General features: G+C 46.9%; 1 protein-coding gene across 1 annotated transcript; it reads right to left on the reverse strand.

Moving 5' to 3' along the window:
* Window positions 1-1,747: 1,747 nt before the first annotated feature.
* Window positions 1,748-5,984, reverse strand: mex3a (mex-3 RNA binding family member A). The gene is made up of 2 exons (XM_038275386.1): window positions 5,483-5,984; window positions 1,748-3,904 (listed from the first exon to the last, which is right to left on the reverse strand). The coding sequence occupies exons 1-2, from the start codon at window positions 5,904-5,906 to the stop codon at window positions 2,781-2,783; spliced, it is 1,548 nt and encodes a 515-aa protein (XP_038131314.1). The 5' UTR covers window positions 5,907-5,984; the 3' UTR covers window positions 1,748-2,780.
* Window positions 5,985-20,509: the final 14,525 nt, after the last annotated feature.

Consider the following 20,509-nt stretch of genomic DNA (forward strand, 5'->3'; position numbering starts at 1 on the left):
TAAAAATATTCAGATATTTTCTGTAGCTGCTGGAGTAGAAAGTGGGAAAAGTGGCCATAACTCTGATAAATAAAACTTCTGTTTTCCTTTTCGTTAGTAGAAAGCCACTCCGTGTTTAGAAATATATTAAATTCTCCTCATTTGAATTAAAAAACAAAATGTCTCCAGGTTATTCATAAATATGTTGCTTCATTTTTCATAAATAACATCCAGATACTGACTTTTCCTCTGCTCTGAAATAATAACCCATGTTAGCAAAATAGATCTAAAAACTGTCATAGGATTTTTTTATTCATTTTTAACTTTCTATAAATGCATGTGGAAGAACTCAAATATAGACTAAGTCCAAACGATCAACTTAAAGCTCAGTTTAAGGAGGAAATGAAAACATTTTAATTTCTACATTCAACGCGTTGCAGCTTAGAGGAACCGCTGAAAGAGGAGGACATGGAAACCGCTTAAAGCTTTCACCTCCCAGAACCGGTTCTGACGGGTCACAGAACCGCTTCATCCTGCTGCGGTCCGATCCGAAAGTGGGTCAGATATTTCAGTTAAAGTCCAAAGAGCAGATTCTGGTTCTGAACGGGTTCTTCTTTGGTTCTATCTGACCGTTTCCTTCAAAGCAAAGAGAAAATAGATCCACATGGACGGAACCAGAACCACGGAGCTGATCCCAGTCCATCCGACCCCGTCCATCCGAGGGGGTTCTGCTGATAACACAGGTCAGAACCTTATCAAAGAGCTCCAGATATTACTTTACCCCGGATAGAAAACCTTAAACCAATGGATGATCTAGTTAATCTGGATCTATACAGTGACCTGAGATGACCTAATGGGAATTGGAGCTATAGAAATTAACTGAATAGAATTGCTCCCCATCCTGATGTATTCGACCGGGTCGGTTCTGCCGGGATGGGATCCGTCGGTTCTGATTATAGTGAGGGGGGGGGATTCATTTATACTAAAACATCAACGGTGACTCAGAACCAGAACCTCCTTATTTACACGTGAACATCTCTGAGAAACCAGAACACAACTGGACCTGGCCCCGCCGATCCTCACCAGAACCAGAACCTGGACTCCGGATCATTTCACCATCAGCGCCATTTGCTCCTGTTTGATAATAAGGTGCTTTATTCCTTCAGCCCCCCCCCCCCTTGCGGTTCTGGTCCTCCTCTATTCAAAGCTGCCGTCGGGTCGCGGTTCTGTAGAAAAGACCCGAGTTGCTGCTTGTGATGCAACTGATTAAGAAAAGAAAGGAGGTTCTGAACGTCAGCGGGTCCATTTCTGGAAGGTTCCCCAACGGTTCTGTTCAGTGGAACGGAGACAGAACTCCAACAGAACCGCACGGCCCAGAACCACACAGCCTAGAACCGCACGGCCCAGAACCACACAGCCTAGAACCGCACGGCCCAGAACCACACAGCCTAGAACCGCACGGCCTAGAAATGCACGGCCTAGAACCGCACGGCCTAGAAATGCACGGCCAGAACCGCACGACCTAGAACCGCACGGCCCAGAACCGCACAGCCTAGAAATGCACGGCCAGAACCGCACAGCCTAGAACCGCACGACCTAGAACCGCACGGCCTAGAAATGCAAGGGTTCAGGGATGGGGGGGCCACAAGGTTCTCCTGAACCCTGATTTTATTTCATGGCTGCCAAACTGGGTCTGACCCCCCCACCCCCACCCCCCTGTATTTGCCCAGCTGCACCCACCCCCCCCCCCCCCCCCCCCCACCCCCCGCAGCACATTTCCCTAATTATCAATGGACGGTTCCGGGCCGCACCAAGCCCAGACAATACCGGCCCAAAGCCAACGGGGGGGGGGGGGGCTTTGGGCCGGTATTGCACAGAAACACCTGCTGTAGCCAATTACAGGGAGATACGTGGCCCCTGGGGGCCCCCCTTACAGTATCACCTCTTTTAATCTGCAGCTGGTTCATTCAGACCCTGTCCCCTCATGGGGGTGGGGTGGGGGGGCTTTGTTTGTCGGCCAAACGACACAAGACCAGAACCCAGAACCGTCTGGGCTTCCGAACCGGTTCTGGAGAATAACGGAAAACAGCTTCTGGCCCCGAAGATTTACTGAGTTCTTTGAGGGGCCACAAGCAGCAAAGGAGCCCCCCAAAGCTCTGAATAAAATCCATAACATTTAATCCATTTCTATAAATAATTCAATCCTACATCTGTTTTCTAACGAAATAAAGAGAGTTTGATCCAGACTGGAACCCAGAACCCTGCGGACCAGTCTGTCCCAGTCGGCCCCAGTCTGTCCCAGTCAGCCCCAGTCTGTCCCAGTCTGTCCCAGTGGGCCCCAGGATGACTGGAAAAGTGGACGATCCTGTTTTACAGCGAGATGATTGTAAGGTGCAATAAGTTTCCTCTCTGGGTCGGTCAAGTGCTGATGGGTTCTTCCACAATCATCGGTTCCTTCAATAAACTAAAGACTAAATGTTCAGGTTAGCGTCTAGCTCTGCTCCGCCGTCATCCAACGCATGAAAAACAGCAGCAGTCAAAAAACTGAAAATGCAGGAACTATACGTCTCTTATAAACCAAAGCTTTATAAAATATATATGCTTATATATATAAAAAAGAAAAACGGAAAAATATTTCTTAGACTTTTTAGTAAAGCAAGCAGGTCTCCTAAAATATCTGCTTGATTGTTGTTTAAGTTTTCTCAACCAAAATGTCTCTAATGTCAATAATAATAATAATAATAATAATCATAAAACAGTAAATAATTGTTGAAGGAACCAGAACAAAGATGGCACGGCTCTTAGGAGAATATCCGGATGGCCTGAGTCACCTGGGTGTGGCACACCGGGCACTCCGGGTGGTTCAGCTCACAGATCCGGATGGCGCACTCCATGCAGAACAGGTTGTGTCCGCAGGGGACCAGGGCGGCCGTCACCTTGCTCTCAAAGCAGGTCATGCAGTCCCGCACGCCGGCCGGCGGAGAGTCCGGCACCGGCAGGCGCCCCGGGAAGCCGTCCCCGGCCGAGGCGGGCTCGCTGTGGGCGCGGCGGGCCTGAGCGTGAGGCGAGCCGGAGACCATGCTGGTGACGGAGCTGTTGGGGGGCTCCGGCAGACCGGGGGACAGTCTGGTCAGGGGCAGAGGAAGGCCCCCGAAGCTTTTGGACCTCTGCTGGGTGTAGAAGGACATCTGCTTGGGGTAGTCGGGGTCCCCCCAGCCCTGCGTCCCCTCAGATCCAAAGTATGAGCAGGGTTTCTCTCCAGAGTTAGAGAAGTTGCTCTTGTTGTAGATGCCCCCTCCCTCTCCTCCAGGCCCCCCTCCCACCAGAGCATCTGAGAAGTTCTGCCGGTAGCTGCTGGTCAGAGGCTTGCGCTGCCCCCCCTGCAGCCCCCACACCTGCTGCAGACGGCTCTCCAGGCCGCCGGTGCTGCCCCCCGGGCTGCTCCCTCCGTTGGGACCCAGGCAGTCGTTCTCGTTGTTGTGGTCGTGCAGGCCCCCGGTGCGGAAGGCGATGTGGGCCTCGATCTCCTCCCGGGCCCGCTCTGCGTTGCTGGGGGAGCCGGTGATCTCAAAGACCGGGTCGCGGTCTCGGCTGGGGGTCACGATGTAGGTGCAGGTCTGCTGCTGGATGCGCTTTATGGTGGAGCCCTTGGGCCCCACCACCAGCCCCACCACGCGGTACGGCACCCTGACCTGAATGGTGGTCTGACCCGGCAGGGGCGTGGGGGGGGAGCCGCTGAAGGACACCCCCAGTTTGTTGCGGGAAGCCCGGAGCATAGAGAAGTGCTCTGCGGCAGAGATGATCTCCCGGCGGGCCAGCGCCACGTCCTCCTTCCGGCCGGTGATCAGGAACACGGGCTCCTCCCCCCGGACCGGGGTCTTGATGTAGGTGTTGGTTTTGGCCCGTAGAGCTTTGATCTTGCAGCCTGAAAAAAATCAAAAATATTTCGACATTTAGAAAAGAACCAACAGGATGGAAACTCAAACTAGGCCAAATTATCGCATTTCAATATAATCGACAGGAAATGCACCGATTCTGAATCCAGCGGAATTTAACAGCAGTAAAAAGTTAATGTTTCGCTGCGGCTCCTTCTTTCTGTGGAGGAGAAACATCTCCTCCTTCAGTGGAGGAGAAACATCTCCTCCTTTCAGTGGAGGAGAAACATCTCCTCCTTTCAGTGGAGGAGAAACATCTCCTCCTTTCAGTGGAGGAGAAACATCTCCTCCTTCAGTGGAGGAGAAACATCTCCTCCTTTCTGTGGAGGAGAAACATCTCCTCCTTTCAGTGGAGGAGAAACATCTCCTCCTTTCAGTGGAGGAGAAACATCTCCTCCTTCAGTGGAGGAGAAACATCTCCTCCTTTCAGTGGAGGAGAAACATCTCCTCCTTCAGTGGAGGAGAAACATCTCCTCCTTCAGTGGAGGAGAAACATCTCCTCCTTTCAGTGGAGGAGAAACATCTCCTCCTTCAGTGGAGGAGAAACATCTCCTCCTTCAGTGGAGGAGAAACATCTCCTCCTTTCAGTGGAGGAGAAACATCTCCTTCAGTGGAGGAGAAACATCTCCTCCTTCAGTGGAGGAGAAACATCTCCTCCTTTCAGTTTGCCGCCACACAGAAAGGTGGAGATGTTTCAGCTCCTTCAGAGGAGGTGATGAGATGCAGCAGATCAACGCATAGAAAGAAGCAAAGGTTAAAGGAAAGTTCTGCAATCAGAGGCTGAACAAACCGGATCAGAGCAAAGAAAATAGAAATAAAATCAGTTTTTGGTTCAACTGTTGATCTTAAAACCAAACAGATTCAACATTCAGGAGTTTCTCTGGATCCCAGAAGGTTCTGCAGAACCAGCGGGTCCAGAACGCCGCTGACCCGTCCTTGAACTTTGACCCCGTCGCCCCAAAAACTACCTTTGTCTCCACATCTGTCAGCAAGGTGGGGGGGTGGGGGGTGAACACATCAGAGATGAAGTCATCATCATCCATCATAAGGCTCACCTCACCTGAACCCCCCCCCCTCCTACTGGTTTCTCTTTGCTTTATACTGGGAGTCAAACTCCCACTGATCCAAAGATGAAAGACAGCGAGGTGGCCACGCGCTCCTTTGTCCAACCAGCGCTGGTCCAGTAAGGAACCAGTAAGGAACCAGTAAGAGATGTAAACACCCATCTGAACCCCCCCACCCCCTCCGCCCCAGTCTGCCGCGTATCAGACGACAAAGGAAGTGGAGCTTTCCTGCTCCACGGCGCGTGTCTGCTCGCTGACATTGATGGCGTGGATGTGGAGCCCAGGATGCACCCCCCCCCCCCCCTGCGCCAAAAGGAGCAGAAAATGAGCGCCAAGCCGGGAGCGCGAGGCTGAGGTGGAAAGAGGAGAAGTTAAAACATTTGAAGCGGAAAAAGAAAAAGTGGGAGGCAGCGTGGGGTGGGGGGGGCAGCTCCACACCCTCCCTGTCCTCCTCTTTGTCAGCCAGCAGCAGGTAACAGCAGCAGGTTGGGGAGGGGGTCCTACCTTGTCTGCCCACTATCTCGGCCACATGCTCGGAGCTTGGCACCGGGACGCACTCCGTGATGTTGCAGCCGCGTCCTTTGCTCTCCGCTGAGGAGCAGCTTTCATACAAGGAGCACAGTTTGCTTTTCCCCTGCAGGACGGCCGCGTCTCCTCCTCCTCCTCCGCTGTGGTTGTGGTGGTTGTTGTTGTTGTTGTTGCTCCGGTCCTGCACGCCTGCGGTCGGGGCTCCGCCGCCGCCGTCCTCGCCCTCCCCCAGCCCCAGCAGCGACAACTGGCCGAGCGCGACCCTGAGGGCGCGGGATTCGTCCTCCTCCTCGTCGGGCGCCACGAGGAGACCTTCTCCGCCGAAGCCGGAGGCGGCCAGATCCCCGCCGTAGCCCCCGTTTTTCTCCATGATCCCTGCTAGAACCAGCAGGCTCGGCATGGCTAACAAAGAGTGTGAGAGACAAAGAGACAGAAAGAGACTGAGAAACAGCAGCCTTCCTCCTCCTCCTCCTCCTCACCCCCTCCTCCTTCCCTCTTTGCGCCAGACCCTCCCACAGACCGCCCCTTCCTCCATCATCCAGACTCCGGGTACAGTAAGGAGCGCGGTGGGGTAGATGGGGCCGGGCCGCCGCGTTGCTCCACCCAGTCTGGTTCACCCCCCCACCCCCAACAGACCACAGCGAGACAAAAAGCGACCTTCCCTCCCTCCCTCCTCCGTCTCAGGTCCGCCTGCGTGCGGCGGCCCGCATCCAGTCGGTCTCCGCGCGCGGAGCTGCAGCAGGAAGCCGCCTTTGATGTTTTGGGTTTATTATGTAAGAAACGAGCTTCTGGGATGTAAACAGGCTGTGAGCGCGTGGTCACGATGGGGGGGGGGGGGGCTGCAGGTCACCGCGCCGCTGTCCGCATCAGGATGTTATGGATGGGGGGGGGCAGACAAGCGTTGCAGACCTTATGCGGTGCGATGGGGGGGGGCATCAATAAAGCATTGGTTCCCGTTTGATCAAATAAAGCTGCACTGAACAAAGAACCACGCCGCGTGTTTTTTTCACGCAGAGATTCGTCCTCCTGGATCCGCCAGGTCAATTAAAATGATCATTAATCAAACTGATCAATAAAGTCCTCAAACCTGCAGCCTTTCATCAAAAGTCTGTTTCTCTAATAAATTGATTTTAAAATCAGGATAAAATCAATCAAACAATCCTGAAGCTTTCGGCTTATTATTAGTGTTGCATCTATACCAGTATCGGGCATCTATACCAGTATCGGACATCTATACCAGTATCGGGCATCTATACCAGTATCGGGCATCTATACCAGTATCGAGCATCTATACCAGTATCGGGCGGGGCCAATCCGGCACTGAAATCGGTACCAACAAGTAGGGACCGATACCGGTTTAAGAGCCAAAAGTTTCTTCAACTATTGTCACCCATTCCTGGTAGGCAATAAAAAGTTCTACTGAACTGAACTGGAATCTGGATTAGAACTTGACTCTGGATCAGAACTGGAATCTGGATCAGAACTGGAATCTGGATTAGAACTGGAATCTGGAACAGAACTGCAATCTGGATCAGAACTGGAATCTGGAACAGAACTGGAATCTGGATCAGAACTGGAATCTGGATTAGAACTAGCCTAGTAAACTAGCTCCACCCGCCAGTGGCCAAAATGCCAGTGGTCTAGCCTCGATCAATGCCCCAGGCCCTAGATCTGGCGGGCCAATCACAACGCAGATATTTGTTTTTAATTTCTGGATGCAAAGTGGGCGGGGTTTTGAGGGCATGACGACAAAGCTGGAGAAAACGGCAGCAACTATTGAACAGTTCTGGTTTGATTCAGCTTTGGAATCAGTTCTGGAAGGATCAGACTTTGGGTTTTTGTTGAAACGTGAGCAGGAAGAGGCTCTACGCTCATTCATTTTTAAGAAGGACGTATTCGCCGTTTTACCGACAGGTTGTTTGTTTCCACTCCCCCACCAGCTTCCTGTGGCGCTTCCTACGTCACAGTCAGTGGCTCTCATTGGTCAGAGCGTTGGCCAATAGGAACAGACATGGTTTGAAAGACAACGGATTGATCTCATCAACCATCTTCCAATGTCTTGTTCAGCGGGGCCAGACTAGATTACACATTTAATCTCACATTTAGTCTGGTTTATCTGGCTAGATCAGAATAGGAATCTGGATCAGATCTGGAATCTGAATCGGAACAGAATCTGAACCAGAGCAGGAATCTGGATCAGAGCTAGAATCAGGATCTGATCTGATCTGGAATCAGGAATCTGGATTAGATCTGAAATCTGAATCAGAGCTGGAATCTGAACCAGAACAGGAATCTGGATTAGATCTGGAATCTGAATCGGAACAGGAATCTGGATTAAATCTGGAATCTGAACCAGAGCAGGAATCTGGATCAGAGCTAGAATCAGGATCTGATCTGGAATCAGGAATCTGAACCAGAACAGGGATCTGGATTAGATCTGGAATCTGAACCAGAGCAGGAATCTAAACCAGAGCTAGAATCAGGATCTGATCTGGAATCAGGAATCTGAACCAGAACAGGGATCTGGATTAGATCTGGAATCTGAACCAGAGCAGGAATCTGGATCAGAGCGAGAATCAGGATCTAATCAGGAATCAGGAATCTGAACCACAACAGGGATCTGGATTAGATCTGGAATCTGAACCAGAGCAGGAATCTGGATCAGAGCGAGAATCAGGATCTAATCAGGAATCAGGAATCTGAACCACAACAGGGATCTGGATTAGATCTGGAATCTGAATCAGAACAGGGATCTGAACCAGAGCAGGAATCTGGATCAGAGCTAGAATCAGGATCTGGAATCAGGAATCTGGCCCCCACCTCACTCTGTCTAGTAAAGAAAATCCAAGAGGAAAGCAGGACAGCGTGAGTCTGCAGCCAGTGGGGTAGGTTTGCGGCCCCACCCAGACACGAGACCGTTGGCCTCTGAGCGGGGGGGGGAAGCTTAGCGGTGCGTCTCCATTAAAGGAGTCCACTGGGACTGCATGGGCCGATCAATGACTCCATGGATCTGGGTTGTGTTTCCACAGTCCTGCCTGAACCTGGGAGCTCCTGGAGCAGCACATCCCGTAGCTGACCGGTTCAGAACCACAGAACCCACAGTGGAGCTGGTTTCCATCCACACCCCCTCCCTTTGGGCCCCCATGCTCATTGTGTGCGGGCTCCAGGATATCTGTGTTCAGATGGTGCAGACGTCTTCCGTCTCTTTGTCCAGATATTGCTTCACCTGTGGACAGTGTGAGGCTTTCAGAGGGACAGACGACGGGCTGTAAATGTGTCTGAGTCCCTGAAGGACGTCCCTTTGACTTCCACGGCCAGATGTCCCTTTCAGGGCCTGTCGGTGCCCCGTCGTCACTTGAATGAGGCCTCAGCGAGCACAAAGGGAAGCGTTGGCTGAGCACCGCGTGCTGATGCTGCTCTCAGGGATGATGTAAGTCGTCATACAAATTGATACCACATTGTGCGCTGATAATCCGCAGAGAGCTTGAAGTCGATCAGCTGGATAAGTGATGCAGCAGAAGCCTGAGAGTGTGTGGTCTGCCCCCGATTCAGCTCTCATCTGTTTGCTCGCAGCAGCAAGAGATCATAGAGGCAGGAGGAAAGGCCGGAACCAGAACCCACTGGCTGCTGCTGATGATGAGGATGATGATGATGATGTTCTGTTGTTATCGGAGGGACCCACAGCAGCTCAGTCTCTGATTTCATCCCATAATAACCAATAAAGCTCCACTGAACAGCAGCTGATATTTTCCACTTAAAATGTCTTTTTTCTCCTAAATGATAAAAATTCTCCATCTCTAGAAACGTTAATTTGGCAGTTACTTTATTTACATTGTTCTTCTCTTATTTTTAATTAAATCATCGTCATTTAATTGTAGAGTGCTCAATCTGACTGGATGATCTGGTTGAACTGTAAAGTGCCTTGAGATGACTTATACTACGCTATATAAATAAACTCAATTTAATTTAATTTCATTAAAATATCTACAACTGAAAACAAATTGCTATACATGGTTAAAATAATAGAACTCAATAAAAGCAGTAAAAATATATAAAATAAGGCAATAATAATTTATTTTAACTAAATAAAAAAGTTCACAACAAGTCTAAGTCCTGCCGGTGTGACATGCAGATAAAAGTCTTTTAGCTGAGTTTTAAAATCTGAAAGTAAAGGAGCCTTTCTAATCTGCAGCAGAGGTTCTTCCATAAAACAGGAGCAGCGATAGAGGAGGCGTCGCCCCGAGAAGCTTCCTCTTTTAAACCTCGGAACCTGCAGGAGCTGCTGACCTGAGTGAAGAAGCTCTGAGGTGTCAGATGTAGAAAAGTCAGCTTAAAAACAAAGATACACATTTTATAATCAACTCTAAAATGAACAAGCAGCCAGTGGAGCCAGGAGAGGATTGATGTGTTCATTTCAGTTAAACCTATTTCTATAGCTCCAATTCACATCATGTCATCTCACTTTATAGATCCAGATCAACCAGATCATCCAGTCAGATTGATTCAAAGTTTTCTGTCTAAGGAAAACCAGCTGATTGCATCGACTCATTGACTCTTCAGCAATCCCTCACACTAAGCATGCTTGTAGCAACAATGGAGAGGAAAAACTCCCTTTGAACAGGAAGAAACCTCCAGCAGAACCAGGCTCAGTGTGAGCGGCCATCTGCTGAGGCCCACTGGGGTTCAAGGAGACAGAAGCAGACATAGAAAAAGAAGCATAGATACAAAAGGCAACTGTCAACCAGCTCCACAGGCGGCCCCATCCAGGAAAACACACAGCCAGGCAGACGAGCTCCGAGCCAGCTCCCATGTCAGAGGATGAAGAGAGCACATCCAGTTAGTCACAGTCAGAGAAACAGGACTACACTGGAAAACAGGCCAAGCTCCAACATCAGAATTTCTAAAAGTAGAATGGGAGGCAGATCTTTTAGTTCTCAGGCTCCTCTCCTGTGGAACCAACTACCAGTTTTAGTCCGTGAGGCAGACACCCTGTCTACTTTTAAGGCTAGGCTTAAAACTTTCGTTTTGATAAAGCTTCTAGTTAGAGTGGCTCAGGTTATCCTGATCTATCTCTATAGTTCTGCTGCTATAGGCTTAGACTGCTGGAGGACATAGGGACCCCTTTTTCATCATTCTGCTTCATTCTATCTCTATTCTCCCACTCTGCAGAATCTGTTAGTTCAATCTCTAACGTTCTGCTCTCTCTGCTTTTTCCTCATCAGCTTCATCTGGTCTGTTCCTGTTCCTCTCCACCGCTGTTGCATGCTTGGTTTTGAGGGATTGCTGTTGAGTCAATATCTACTGTCTCTACCTGGTCATCCAGGAGAGAATCCTGTAAAGTCAATGACTTGATGATGTGATTGATTTGGATCTATAAAGGGACATGGTGGGGACAGAAGCTATAGAAAGAGACTGAATAGAATTTCAGTGAGGAAGGTCAATGATTGCAGCAGCCTGCTGCAGCGCCTCCATGAGGCTGATGAGCTCACATACCGTCCAGGATGTTGTGATGGAGAGCTGCTGTCATTTGGGAATATGAGTCAGGTGGGATGACTTCATTGCTTTTTACGGGTATTAGGTCATCCCTTCCTGGCCCCTCCCCCCACCGTCTGCCATGTGTAATCACACTGATGCTGCACAGCGATGGTGACACGCCCAGTGGTGATGAGTGAGGCTCACCTCACTGCCTGCTGCCCGCATGGAGCTGATCTCACAGACGGTCCTGAACTCTGCTGATCCAGTTCAAGGTTCTGTTCATCCTGCTCCTTTTCCTTTACTTTTTTAGACATCAGGCTTTTATCTAAGATAAATAAAAAACCACAAAATTCAAGAAGCCAGTTTTAAATTCTCCCATTTTAAAGTGTAAATAATCCTCTTAAATGAAATGTCTTCATTGTTCTAAATTCAAACAGGAAATGTTTAATTTTTATAGATTGAAAATGGAAGCATCCAGAAAGATGATCAGAGCTGAAGGAGCTGCGTTCTATGAAGCTAGAGGTCTGTTTATGCTGCTTTTTCTAAAAGGTAAAAAGTGACGTCGCATCGCGGGAAATGTTAAAGGTCTGGTTGGGTTGAAAAGCATAAACTAATATGGTGAAACTTTCACCTTTCAGATGCTTTGCTTTGTTTTCTGAATAGGAAAGTCACTCAGAAATTGTTTTACACTAATTATGAAAAAGATGGCCGCCATCGGCATGACGTCACCCGTTGGATCATCTCCCAGCATCCATCAGCAGCTGGTTCGGTTTCTAAAACGGATCATAAGAAAGATTAGAATAAAGAAAATTTGCTTTGCTTTTTAGGAAAAGTGTTTCTTAAGATCCGATTAGCTTATGCTAGTTCGGCTCTAGTGGCCTTTGATTAAAGGTCAGCAGACCGGGACCAGATCCTGCGGCGGCGAGGACTAAGGCATCGGAAAGTTGGTCACACACCTCACCAGCACGGCGCCAAGATGAACTCTGACCTCACAGAACAGAAGTTTATACCTCAACCATTAAAATCCAAACGCTAATAAACGACCGGTTCAATTATGAATACTGGTGTCGTTCAGATGAAGGAGATCCTGGAGTGGAAACAGTTCAACCAAATGAAGACGATGTTGAATAAAAGGTGCTGACGTCCATCCAGCCATAGAAAGTGCATCTCCGTAAGGGGGGGTTAAAGCATTAGCCTGTTTAGAGTCACTCCACTGCACGCTACTGCACTGATAACCATCGATCAGACGATCAATACCTCGATAGCAGCTGATAACCATCGATCAGACGATCAATACCTCGATATCAGCTGATAACCATCGATCAGACGATCAATACCTCGATATCAGCTGATAACCATCGATCAGACGATCAATATCTCGATATCAGCTGATAACCATCGATCAGACGATCAATACCTCGATATCAGCTGGGAACCATCGATCAGACGATCAATACCTCGATATCAGCTGATAACCATCGATCAGACGATCAATATCTCGATATCAGCTGATAACCATCGATCAGACGATCAATACCTCGATATCAGCTGATAACCATCAATCAGACGATCAATATCTCGATATCAGCTGGGAACCATCGATCAGACGATCAATACCTCGATATCAGCTGGGAACCATCGATCAGACGATCAATACCTCGATATCAGCTGATAACCATCGATCAGACGATCAATACCTCGATATTGCTGATAACCATCGATCAGACGATCAATACCTCGATATCAGCTGGGAACCATCGATCAGACGATCAATACCTCGATATCAGCTGATAACCATCGATCAGACGATCAATACCTCGATATTGCTGATAACCATCGATCAGACGATCAATACCTCGATATCAGCTGATAACCATCGATCAGACGATCAATACCTCGATATCAGCTGATAACCATCAATCAGACGATCAATATCTCGATATAAGCTGGGAACCATCGATCAGACGATCAATATCTCGATATCAGCTGATAACCATCGATCAGACGATCAATACCTCGATATTGCTGATAACCATCGATCAGACAATCAATACCTCGATATCAGCTGATAACCATCGATCAGACGATCAATATCTCGATATCAGCTGATAACCATAGATCAGACGATCAATATCTCGATATCAGCTGATAACCATCGATCAGACGATCAATATCTCGATATCAGCTGATAGCCATCGATCAGACGATCAATATCTCGATATCAGCTGATAACCATCGATCAGACGATCAATACCTCGATATCAGCTGATAACCATCGATCAGACGATCAATACCTCGATATCAGCTGATAACCATCGATCAGACGATCAATATCTCGATATCAGCTGATAACCATAGATCAGACGATCAATATCTCGATATCAGCTGATAACCATCGATCAGACGATCAATATCTCGATATCAGCTGATAACCATCGATCAGACGATCAATATCTCGATATCAGCTGATAACCATCGATCAGACGATCAATACCTCGATATTGCTGATAACCATCGATCAGACAATCAATACCTCGATATCAGCTGATAACCATCGATCAGACGATCAATATCTCGATATCAGCTGATAACCATAGATCAGACGATCAATATCTCGATATCAGCTGATAACCATCGATCAGACGATCAATATCTCGATATCAGCTGATAGCCATCGATCAGACGATCAATATCTCGATATCAGCTGATAACCATCGATCAGACGATCAATATCTCGATATCAGCTGGGAACCATCGATCAGACGATCAATATCTCGATATCAGCTGATAACCATCGATCAGACGATCAATACCTCGATATCAGCTGATAACCATCGATCAGACGATCAATATCTCAATATCAGCTGATAACCATCGATCAGACGATCAATACCTCGATATCAGCTGATAACCATCGATCAGACGATCAATACCTCGATATCAGCTGATAACCATCGATCAGACGATCAATACCTCGATATCAGCTGATAACCATCGATCAGATGATCAATACCTCGATATTGCTGATAACCATCGATCAGACGATCAATATCTCAATATCAGCTGATAACCATCGATCAGACGATCAATACCTCGATATCAGCTGATAACCATCGATCAGACGATCAATACCTCGATATCAGCTGATAACCATCGATCAGACGATCAATACCTCGATATCAGCTGATAACCATCGATCAGACGATCAATACCTCGATATCAGCTGATAACCATCGATCAGATGATCAATACCTCGATATTGCTGATAACCATCGATCAGACGATCAATATCTCAATATCAGCTGATAACCATCGATCAGACGATCAATACCTCGATATCAGCTGATAACCATCGATCAGACGATCAATACCTCGATATCAGCTGATAACCATCGATCAGACGATCAATACCTCGATATCAGCTGATAACCATCGATCAGACGATCAATACCTCGATATCAGCTGATAACCATCGATCAGATGATCAATACCTCGATATTGCTGATAACCATCGATCAGACGATCAATATCTCAATATCAGCTGATAACCATCGATCAGACGATCAATACCTCGATATCAGCTGATAACCATCGATCAGACGATCAATACCTCGATATCAGCTGATAACCATCGATCAGACGATCAATACCTCGATATCAGCTGATAACCATCGATCAGACGATCAATATCTCGATATCAGCTGATAACCATCGATCAGACGATCAATACCTCGATATCAGCTGATAACCATCGATCAGACGATCAATATCTCGATATCAGCTGATAACCATCGATCAGACGATCAATACCTCGATATCAGCTGATAACCATCGATCAGACGATCAATACCTCGATATCAGCTGATAACTATCGATCAGACGATCAATATCTCGATATCAGCTGATAACCATCGATCAGACGATCAATATCTCGATATCAGCTGATAACCATCGATCAGACGATCAATACCTCGATATCAGCTGATAACCATCGATCAGACGATCAATACCTCGATATTGCTGATAACCATCGATCAGACGATCAATACCTCGATATTGCTGATAACCATCGATCAGACGATCAATACCTCGATATCAGCTGATAACCATCGATCAGACGATCAATACCTCGATATCAGCTGATAACCATCGATCAGACGATCAATACCTCGATATTGCTGATAACCATCGATCAGACGATCAATACCTCGATATCAGCTGATAACCATCGATCAGACGATCAATACCTCGATATTGCTGATAACCATTGATCAGACGATCAATACCTCGATATCAGCTGATAACCATCGATCAGACGATCAATATCTCGATATCAGCTGGGAACTATCGATCAGACGATCAATATCTCGATATCAGCTGGGAACCATCGATCAGACGATCAATACCTCGATATCAGCTGATAACCATCGATCAGACGATCAATACCTCGATATTGCTGATAACCATCGATCAGACGATCAATACCTCGATATCAGCTGATAACCATCGATCAGACGATCAATATCTCGATATCAGCTGATAACCATCGATCAGACGATCAATATCTCGATATCAGCTGGGAACCATCGATCAGACGATCAATATCTCGATATCAGCTGATAACCATCGATCAGACGATCAATACCTCGATATCAGCTGGGAACCATCGATCAGATGATTAATACCTCGATATCAGCTGGGAACCATCGATCAGACGATCAATACCTCGATATCAGCTGATAACCATCGATCAGACGATCAATATCTCGATATCAGCTGATAACCATAGATCAGACGATCAATATCTCGATATCAGCTGATAACCATCGATCAGACGATCAATATCTCGATATCAGCTGATAACCATCGATCAGACGATCAATATCTCGATATCAGCTGATAACCATCGATCAGACGATCAATATCTCGATATCAGCTGATAACCATCGATCAGACGATCAATACCTCGATATTGCTGATAACCATCGATCAGACGATCAATATCTCGATATCAGCTGATAACCATAGATCAGACGATCAATATCTCGATATCAGCTGATAACCATCGATCAGACGATCAATATCTCGATATCAGCTGATAGCCATCGATCAGACGATCAATATCTCGATATCAGCTGATAACCATCGATCAGACGATCAATATCTCGATATCAGCTGGGAACCATCGATCAGACGATCAATATCTCGATATCAGCTGATAACCATCGATCAGACGATCAATACCTCGATATCAGCTGATAACCATCGATCAGACGATCAATATCTCAATATCAGCTGATAACCATCGATCAGACGATCAATACCTCGATATCAGCTGATAACCATCGATCAGACGATCAATACCTCGATATCAGCTGATAACCATCGATCAGATGATCAATACCTCGATATTGCTGATAACCATCGATCAGACGATCAATATCTCAATATCAGCTGATAACCATCGATCAGACGATCAATACCTCGATATCAGCTGATAACCATCGATCAGACGATCAATACCTCGATATCAGCTGATAACCATCGATCAGACGATCAATACCTCGATATCAGCTGATAACCATCGATCAGACGATCAATACCTCGATATCAGCTGATAACCATCGATCAGATGATCAATACCTCGATATTGCTGATAACCATCGATCAGACGATCAATATCTCAATATCAGCTGATAACCATCGATCAGACGATCAATACCTCGATATCAGCTGATAACCATCGATCAGACGATCAATACCTCGATATCAGCTGATAACCATCGATCAGACGATCAATACCTCGATATCAGCTGATAACCATCGATCAGATGATCAATACCTCGATATTGCTGATAACCATCGATCAGACGATCAATATCTCAATATCAGCTGATAACCATCGATCAGACGATCAATACCTCGATATCAGCTGATAACCATCGATCAGACGATCAATACCTCGATATTGCTGATAACCATCGATCAGACGATCAATACCTCGATATCAGCTGATAACCATCGATCAGACGATCAATACCTCGATATCAGCTGATAACCATCGATCAGACGATCAATATCTCGATATCAGCTGATAACCATCGATCAGACGATCAATACCTCGATATCAGCTGATAACCATCGATCAGACGATCAATATCTCGATATCAGCTGATAACCATCGATCAGACGATCAATACCTCGATATCAGCTGATAACCATCGATCAGACGATCAATACCTCGATATCAGCTGATAACCATCGATCAGACGATCAATATCTCGATATCAGCTGATAACCATCGATCAGACGATCAATATCTCGATATCAGCTGATAACCATCGATCAGACGATCAATACCTCGATATCAGCTGATAACCATCGATCAGACGATCAATACCTCGATATTGCTGATAACCATCGATCAGACGATCAATACCTCGATATTGCTGATAACCATCGATCAGACGATCAATACCTCGATATCAGCTGATAACCATCGATCAGACGATCAATACCTCGATATCGGCTGATAACCATCGATCAGACGATCAATACCTCGATATTGCTGATAACCATCGATCAGACGATCAATACCTCGATATCAGCTGATAACCATCGATCAGACGATCAATACCTCGATATTGCTGATAACCATCGATCAGACAATCAATACCTCGATATTGCTGATAACCATCGATCAGACGATCAATACCTCGATATCAGCTGATAACCATCGATCAGACGATCAATACCTCGATATCAGCTGATAACCATCGATCAGACGATCAATACCTCGATATCAGCTGATAACCATCGATCAGACGATCAATACCTCGATATCAGCTGATAACCATCGATCAGACGATCAATACCTCGATATCAGCTGATAACCATCAATCAGACGATCAATACCTCGATTTTGCTGATAACCATCGATCAAATGCAGTCTCTCTCATCATCAGTTTTGTTTGGATTTATTAAAAATTATAATTTCTGATCTATTTTTAAAGCTAAACTTTAGATTTTAATGTCGCAGAATGGAAATAATAAAGTCTGAACCTCAAATAAAAATAATCTGCAGCCGGGAGACAAACTAAACCCAGCACCCCCCCCCCACCAAAAAAAAACAAAAAACGACACAAATGACCTGAAGCTCAAATCTGACTTTATTTTGAATGATAAATAGAAAAAGATGAAGAAATATTGTTTTTCTGACCATCAAGCTCTAAAATGTCTGATTTTATCTGTAATGTTTTTATTTCTGACTCCACCCTTCCCTGCTAACGCTTCATTGTTGTCGCCAGGGGGCGCCCGCGGGTCGCTCTGTAATTAGAGCTCCTTAATCAGCGGCGCAGGTCTGCAGGTGGAGTCTGTCTCCACCCGGTTCGGTTCGGTTCGGCTCAGCGAGGTGGTGATTCAACGGAGCGTGAAGAGCAGGAGGAGACAGAAGGTAAGAAGAGGAGCTGCTCCTCCTTCTCCTCCTCCTGGTTTGGCTTTTCCTAAAGATGGCAGCCAGTTGATTCAGTTTATGAACTTAGTGACCCAAACTGCTGATAGTGCTGCACTTTGTGGCTGAGATGGTCTGTAGGGGGCGCCAGAGAGGCGGGAACAAGAGCGTTTCAGGATGATTCACTAATAGTGAACAACAGGGATCAACCAGGAGCAGGTTTCACTTTTAGATACCATTAGCAGCAGGATGGAGATCCAGGAAGGTTTGAACAGCAGCTGATCTGCTCAGATGTCCTGAAGGAATAAATGGAGCAAATCTGCAGGATTGTTGGTTTGGTTTCATCAGCCTGATGGCGGTGGGGAAGAAGCTGCTGCAGAACCTGCTGGTCCTGCATTGAATGCTGGGAAGCCTCTTCCCAGAGGGCAGCAGGGAGAACAGTCCATGGTGGGGGGGTGAGGGGTCATTGATGATGTCACGGGACACGCAGCGCTGGGATGAAATGTCTTTAATGGAGGGAAGAGGAGCCCCCATGATCCTCTCTGCTGTTCTCACCTTCTTCCAGTCTGAGGCGCTGCAGCCTCCACACCACACAGTGAGACAGCTGCTCAGAACGCTCTCTATGGGGGAGAGGATGGGGGGGCAGAACGCTCTCTATGGAGCTTCTGGAGAAGGTGGGGAGGATGGGGGGTGGGGCGCTTCTGGGCCCTTTGGACCAGTGAGGTGGTGTTTCCAGTCCAGGTGAGGGTGCTGTGAGCCTGTCAGTTTAAAGCCTCCATGTCCACATAGATCTCCTCATGGACCAGCCGGTTCTGGAGGTCCAGTTGGTTCCTTTACATCAGAGATGGAGATGTTCCATCTCCTCTCCTAGAAGAACCGTAAAGATGTAAAGATGAAGTCTAAAAAACTGTGATTTATTGATAAAATGATTTTTTTGATAAAATGATTTATCAGTAAAACTGGACCGACATTCTATTTGCTCTGGATCTTTACTGGGTTTTTACCAAAGGGCTGCTTGTTCAGCTCCTCCTTCAGGAGGTCTTCTTTAACTCGTCCTCCATGTTAGAGCAGGTGGTCAGAGGTCAGAGGTCAGGCAGCAGGTCCACGGTTCCACAGGTGAGATCATCAGATTGGTCAGAAAGAAGAACGTTGAACTTTCTACTGATTTGTTTCTGATCCCTGATGTCCTCCATGTTCTCTGAGGGTTAACCTTCAGCATGAATGAATGAATGAATGAATGAATGAATGAATGAATGAATAAATAATGACCAGCAGGAGGATTTTAGTTTATATATAAATACATGGAGGACAGGAACATCCAGCAGGAGGCTGAGCCCTGAGCTGCTCGATCGTCTCCAGGATCATTCTTGATGAAGATGAAGTTGGCATCTTCCTCTTCCTCAGCGAGAAATGAAAAATTCATCCAATAATAATTTCTAAAGAGGGAGAGACTGAAACACGTGAAGGAGGAAGAGATCGAGTTCATCCGTCACTAGAATAAAGTCAGAACCTTCTAGTGGAGCTGATGATGATGATGATGAAGATGAGCAGATCAACCAGCTGGTTGGACCAGTTGAAGGTTCTCTGCTCTGAGCTTCCTGATGGATGGATTAGTGTTGCAGGTCTAACAGGTTGGCGGTTTGCTCATGGGCACAGGGCCAGATGGGGAATGGAGGGCTTCCAATGAACGCCCCCCCGGGTTCCTCACCTGCCTTCCCCTCCAGGGTTTCTCTCGGTCCGATGCATCTGCAGCTCAGACCAAAGATGATCCTGGTTTTTGTTCTGGGGGGTTGCTGAAGCTGCTTTAAACCTGGAATGTTTTATTTTCATCCAGCAGAGAAGAAATGAAGGTTGAATTCCTGTTTCCATGGAACTTACGTCAAAATTTAAAATAAAAGAGAAACTTCTTTGAAAACCTGAAGAACGGCTCCTTCAAGCTCGACAAACAAAGCAGAGAACTGCAGGCGGAAGTTTCTCTGAACCTTCTGGGTTTCAGGAATCTTCTCCTGGTCTCTTTGGTTCTTGGCCCAGTTTGGTTCCTGGATCTGGTCTGTTTGATGAAGATGACTGCTGGTGTC

The sequence above is a fragment of the Cyprinodon tularosa genome, unplaced genomic scaffold (assembly GCF_016077235.1).
Source record: "Cyprinodon tularosa strain WSP-4 unplaced genomic scaffold, ASM1607723v1 ctg957, whole genome shotgun sequence".
Taxonomy (NCBI): domain Eukaryota; kingdom Metazoa; phylum Chordata; class Actinopteri; order Cyprinodontiformes; family Cyprinodontidae; genus Cyprinodon; species Cyprinodon tularosa.

What these genes read in the sequence shown, in the direction of transcription:
- mex3a (XM_038275386.1), bottom strand. Translation starts at nt 5,906, where the DNA reads ATGCCGAGCCTGCTGGTTCTAGCAGGGATCATGGAGAAAAACGGGGGC. An exon ending in CGAGATAGTGGGCAGACAAG is followed by an intron (nt 3,905 to 5,482) that starts GTAGGACCCCCT and finishes GATTTTTTTCAG; the next exon opens with GCTGCAAGATCAAAGCTCTA.